We start from the raw sequence: 2,747 nt of genomic DNA, 5'->3' as shown, positions 1-2,747 counted from the left end.
GACAAACAAATATAGAAACACAGGCTACGGGTGTGCTTTAATCATGAGATTATGCGCAGGACGGTTCTGAAAACAAATTACAGGTCGATTCCAAAAAGTTAAAATACCCACAGACCACTCCCTGTTAAAATGGACACAGACCACTCAACTTCTCTGTTCCACACTCTTTTCTCCTTCTTGTCTTCATTTCGATCCCTTTGCCCTGTTGCGGAAATGTTCAAAAACATGTTACTAGAGTACGCCCAGAAGAATTCTTTGCTTTTGCCAGTTTACACCACCGTAAAGGAAGGCGAAGACCATCTTCCTGAGTTCAAATGCAGTGTGACAGTGAACGGCACACGATATGATTCGCCCCCGGGATTTAAATATCAGAAGGAAGCAGAGAACGCCGCCGCTCAGGTAGCGGTTGAAGATTTGCACATCCAGTTTAAAGTAAGATTTGCATATGTGATTTCCTCCTATTTTTCTCCGAAAACGAGACTGTATAACGAATATGTCTTAAATCACTACCCAGTAACCCAAACAATGTTTCTGTTCTGTTCTGGGCCTCTGGCAAATTCTCTGTTTTACATCCTTATTTATGCATTTCCTGGAATGATAACTGAACATTTTCCTCTGCTGGAGAATGGATGGCAAACAAATATAGAAACGCAGGCTATGGGTGTGCTTTAATTATGAGACGTAGGCAAACAAATATAGAAACGCAGGCTACAGGTGTGCTTTAATTATGAGATTATGCGCAGGACGGTTCTGAAAAAAATTACAGGTCGATTCCAAAAAGTTAAAATACCCACAGACCACTCCCTGTTAAAATACACACAAACCACTCAGCTTTTCTGTTCCACACTCTTTTCTCCTTTTTCTCTGCATTTCGATCCCTTTTCCCTGCTGCGGAAATGTTCAAAAACATGTTACTAGAGTATGGCCAGAAGAATTCTTTGCTTTTTCCAGTTTACACCACCGTAAAGGAAGGCCAAGACCATCTTCCTGAGTTCAAATGCAGTGTGGCAGTGAACGGTGCACGATATGATTCACCCACGGGATTTAAATATAAGAAGGAAGCAGAGAATGCCGCCGCTCAGGTAGCGGTTGAATATTTGCATATCCAGTTTAAAGTAAGATTTTCATATGCGATTTCCTTCTATTTTTCTCCGAAAACGAGACTGTATAACGAATATGTCTTAAATCACTACCCAGTAACCCAAACAATGTTTCTGTTCTGTTCTGGGCCTCTAGCAAATTCTCTGTTTTACATCCTTATTTATGCATTTCCCGGAATGATAACTGAACATTTTCCTCTGCTGGAGCAAGGACGGAAAACAAATATAGAAACGCAGGCTACGGGTGTGCTTTAATTATGAGATTATGCGCAGGACGACAGACAAATATAGAAACGCAGGCTACGGGTGTGCTTTAATTATGAGACGCAGGCAAACAAATATAGAAACGCAGGCTACGGGTGTGCTTTAATTATGATATTATGCACAAGACGGTTCTGAAAACAAATTACAGGTCGATTCCAAAAAGTTAAAATACCCACAGACCACTCCCTGTTAAAATACACACAGACCACTCAGCTTCTCTGTTCCACAATCTTTTCTCCTTTTTGTCTGCATTTCGATCCCTTTGCCCTGCAGCGGAAATGTTCAAAAACATGTTGCTAGAGTAGGCCCAGAAGAATTCTTTGCTTTTGCCAGTTTACACCACCGTAAAGGAAGGCCAAGACCATCTTCCTGAGTTCAAACGCAGTGTGACAGTGAACGACGCACGATATGATTCGCCCCCGGGATTTAAATATAAGAAGGAAGCAGAGAACGCCGCTGCTCAGGTAGCGGTTGAAGATTTGCATATCTAGTTTAAAGTAAGATTTGCATATGCGATTTCCTTCTATTTTTCTCCGAAAACGAGACTGTATAACGAATATGTCTTAAATCACTACCCAGTAACCCAAACAATGTTTCTGTTCTCTTCTGTTCTGGGCCTCTGGAAAATTCTCTGTTTTACATCATTATTTATGCATTTTCCGGAATGATAACTGAACATTTTCCTCTGCTGGAGAATGGACGGCAAACAAATATAGAAACGCAGGCTACGGGTGTGCTTTAATTATGAGATTATGCGCAGGACAGTAAACAAATATAGAAACGCAGGCTACAGGTGTGCTTTAATTATGAGACGCAGGCAAACAAATATAGAAACGCAGGCTATGGGTGTGCTTTAATTATGAGATTATGCGCAGGACGGTTCAGAAAACAAATTACAGGTCGATTCCAAAAAGTTAAAATACCCACAGACCACTCCCTGTTAAAATAGAAACAGACCACTCAGCTTCTCTGTTCCACACTCTTTTCTCCTTTTTGTTTGCATTTCGATCTTTTTTCCCTGCTGCGGAAATGTTCAAAAACATGTTACTAGAGTACGCCCAAAAGAATTCTTTGCTTTTGCCAGTTTACACCACCGTAAAGGAAGGCGAAGACCATCTTCCTGAGTTCAAATGTAATGTGACAGTGAACGGTGCACGATATGATTCGCCCCCAGGATTTAAATATAAGAAGGAAGCATAGAACGCCGCCGCTCAGGTAGCGGTTGAAGATTTGCATATCCAGTTTAAAGTAAGATTTGCATATGCGATTTCCTTCAATTTTTCTCCGAAAACGAGACTGTATAACGAATATGTCTTAAATCACTACCCAGTAACCCAAACAATGTTTCTGTTCTGTTCTGTTCTGGACCTCTGGCAAATTCTC

General features: G+C 41.0%; 1 protein-coding gene across 1 annotated transcript; it reads left to right on the top strand.

Annotated features, from left to right (window-relative positions):
• Positions 1 to 213: 213 nt before the first annotated feature.
• Positions 214 to 1,855, top strand: LOC149152663 (double-stranded RNA-binding protein 1-like). Its single transcript, XM_089443561.1, has 3 exons — positions 214 to 432; positions 930 to 1,115; positions 1,670 to 1,855. Exons 1-3 carry the CDS (start codon positions 214 to 216, stop codon positions 1,853 to 1,855), a joined length of 591 nt encoding a protein of 196 aa, XP_089299687.1.
• Positions 1,856 to 2,747: the final 892 nt, after the last annotated feature.

The sequence above is a fragment of the Pinus tabuliformis genome, chromosome 9, assembly GCF_031772625.1.
Source record: "Pinus tabuliformis cultivar Carrire ecotype Pingquan chromosome 9, CPIR1, whole genome shotgun sequence".
Classification (NCBI taxonomy): Eukaryota; Viridiplantae; Streptophyta; class Pinopsida; order Pinales; family Pinaceae; genus Pinus; species Pinus tabuliformis.
This window is presented reverse-complemented; position numbering and strand designations above follow the sequence as displayed.

What these genes read in the sequence shown, in the direction of transcription:
- LOC149152663 (XM_089443561.1), top strand. Translation starts at nt 214, where the DNA reads ATGTTCAAAAACATGTTACTAGAGTACGCCCAGAAGAATTCTTTGCTT. An exon ending in ATTTGCACATCCAGTTTAAA is followed by an intron (nt 433 to 929) that starts GTAAGATTTGCA and finishes GAGTATGGCCAG; the next exon opens with AAGAATTCTTTGCTTTTTCC. An exon ending in ATTTGCATATCCAGTTTAAA is followed by an intron (nt 1,116 to 1,669) that starts GTAAGATTTTCA and finishes TTGCTAGAGTAG; the next exon opens with GCCCAGAAGAATTCTTTGCT.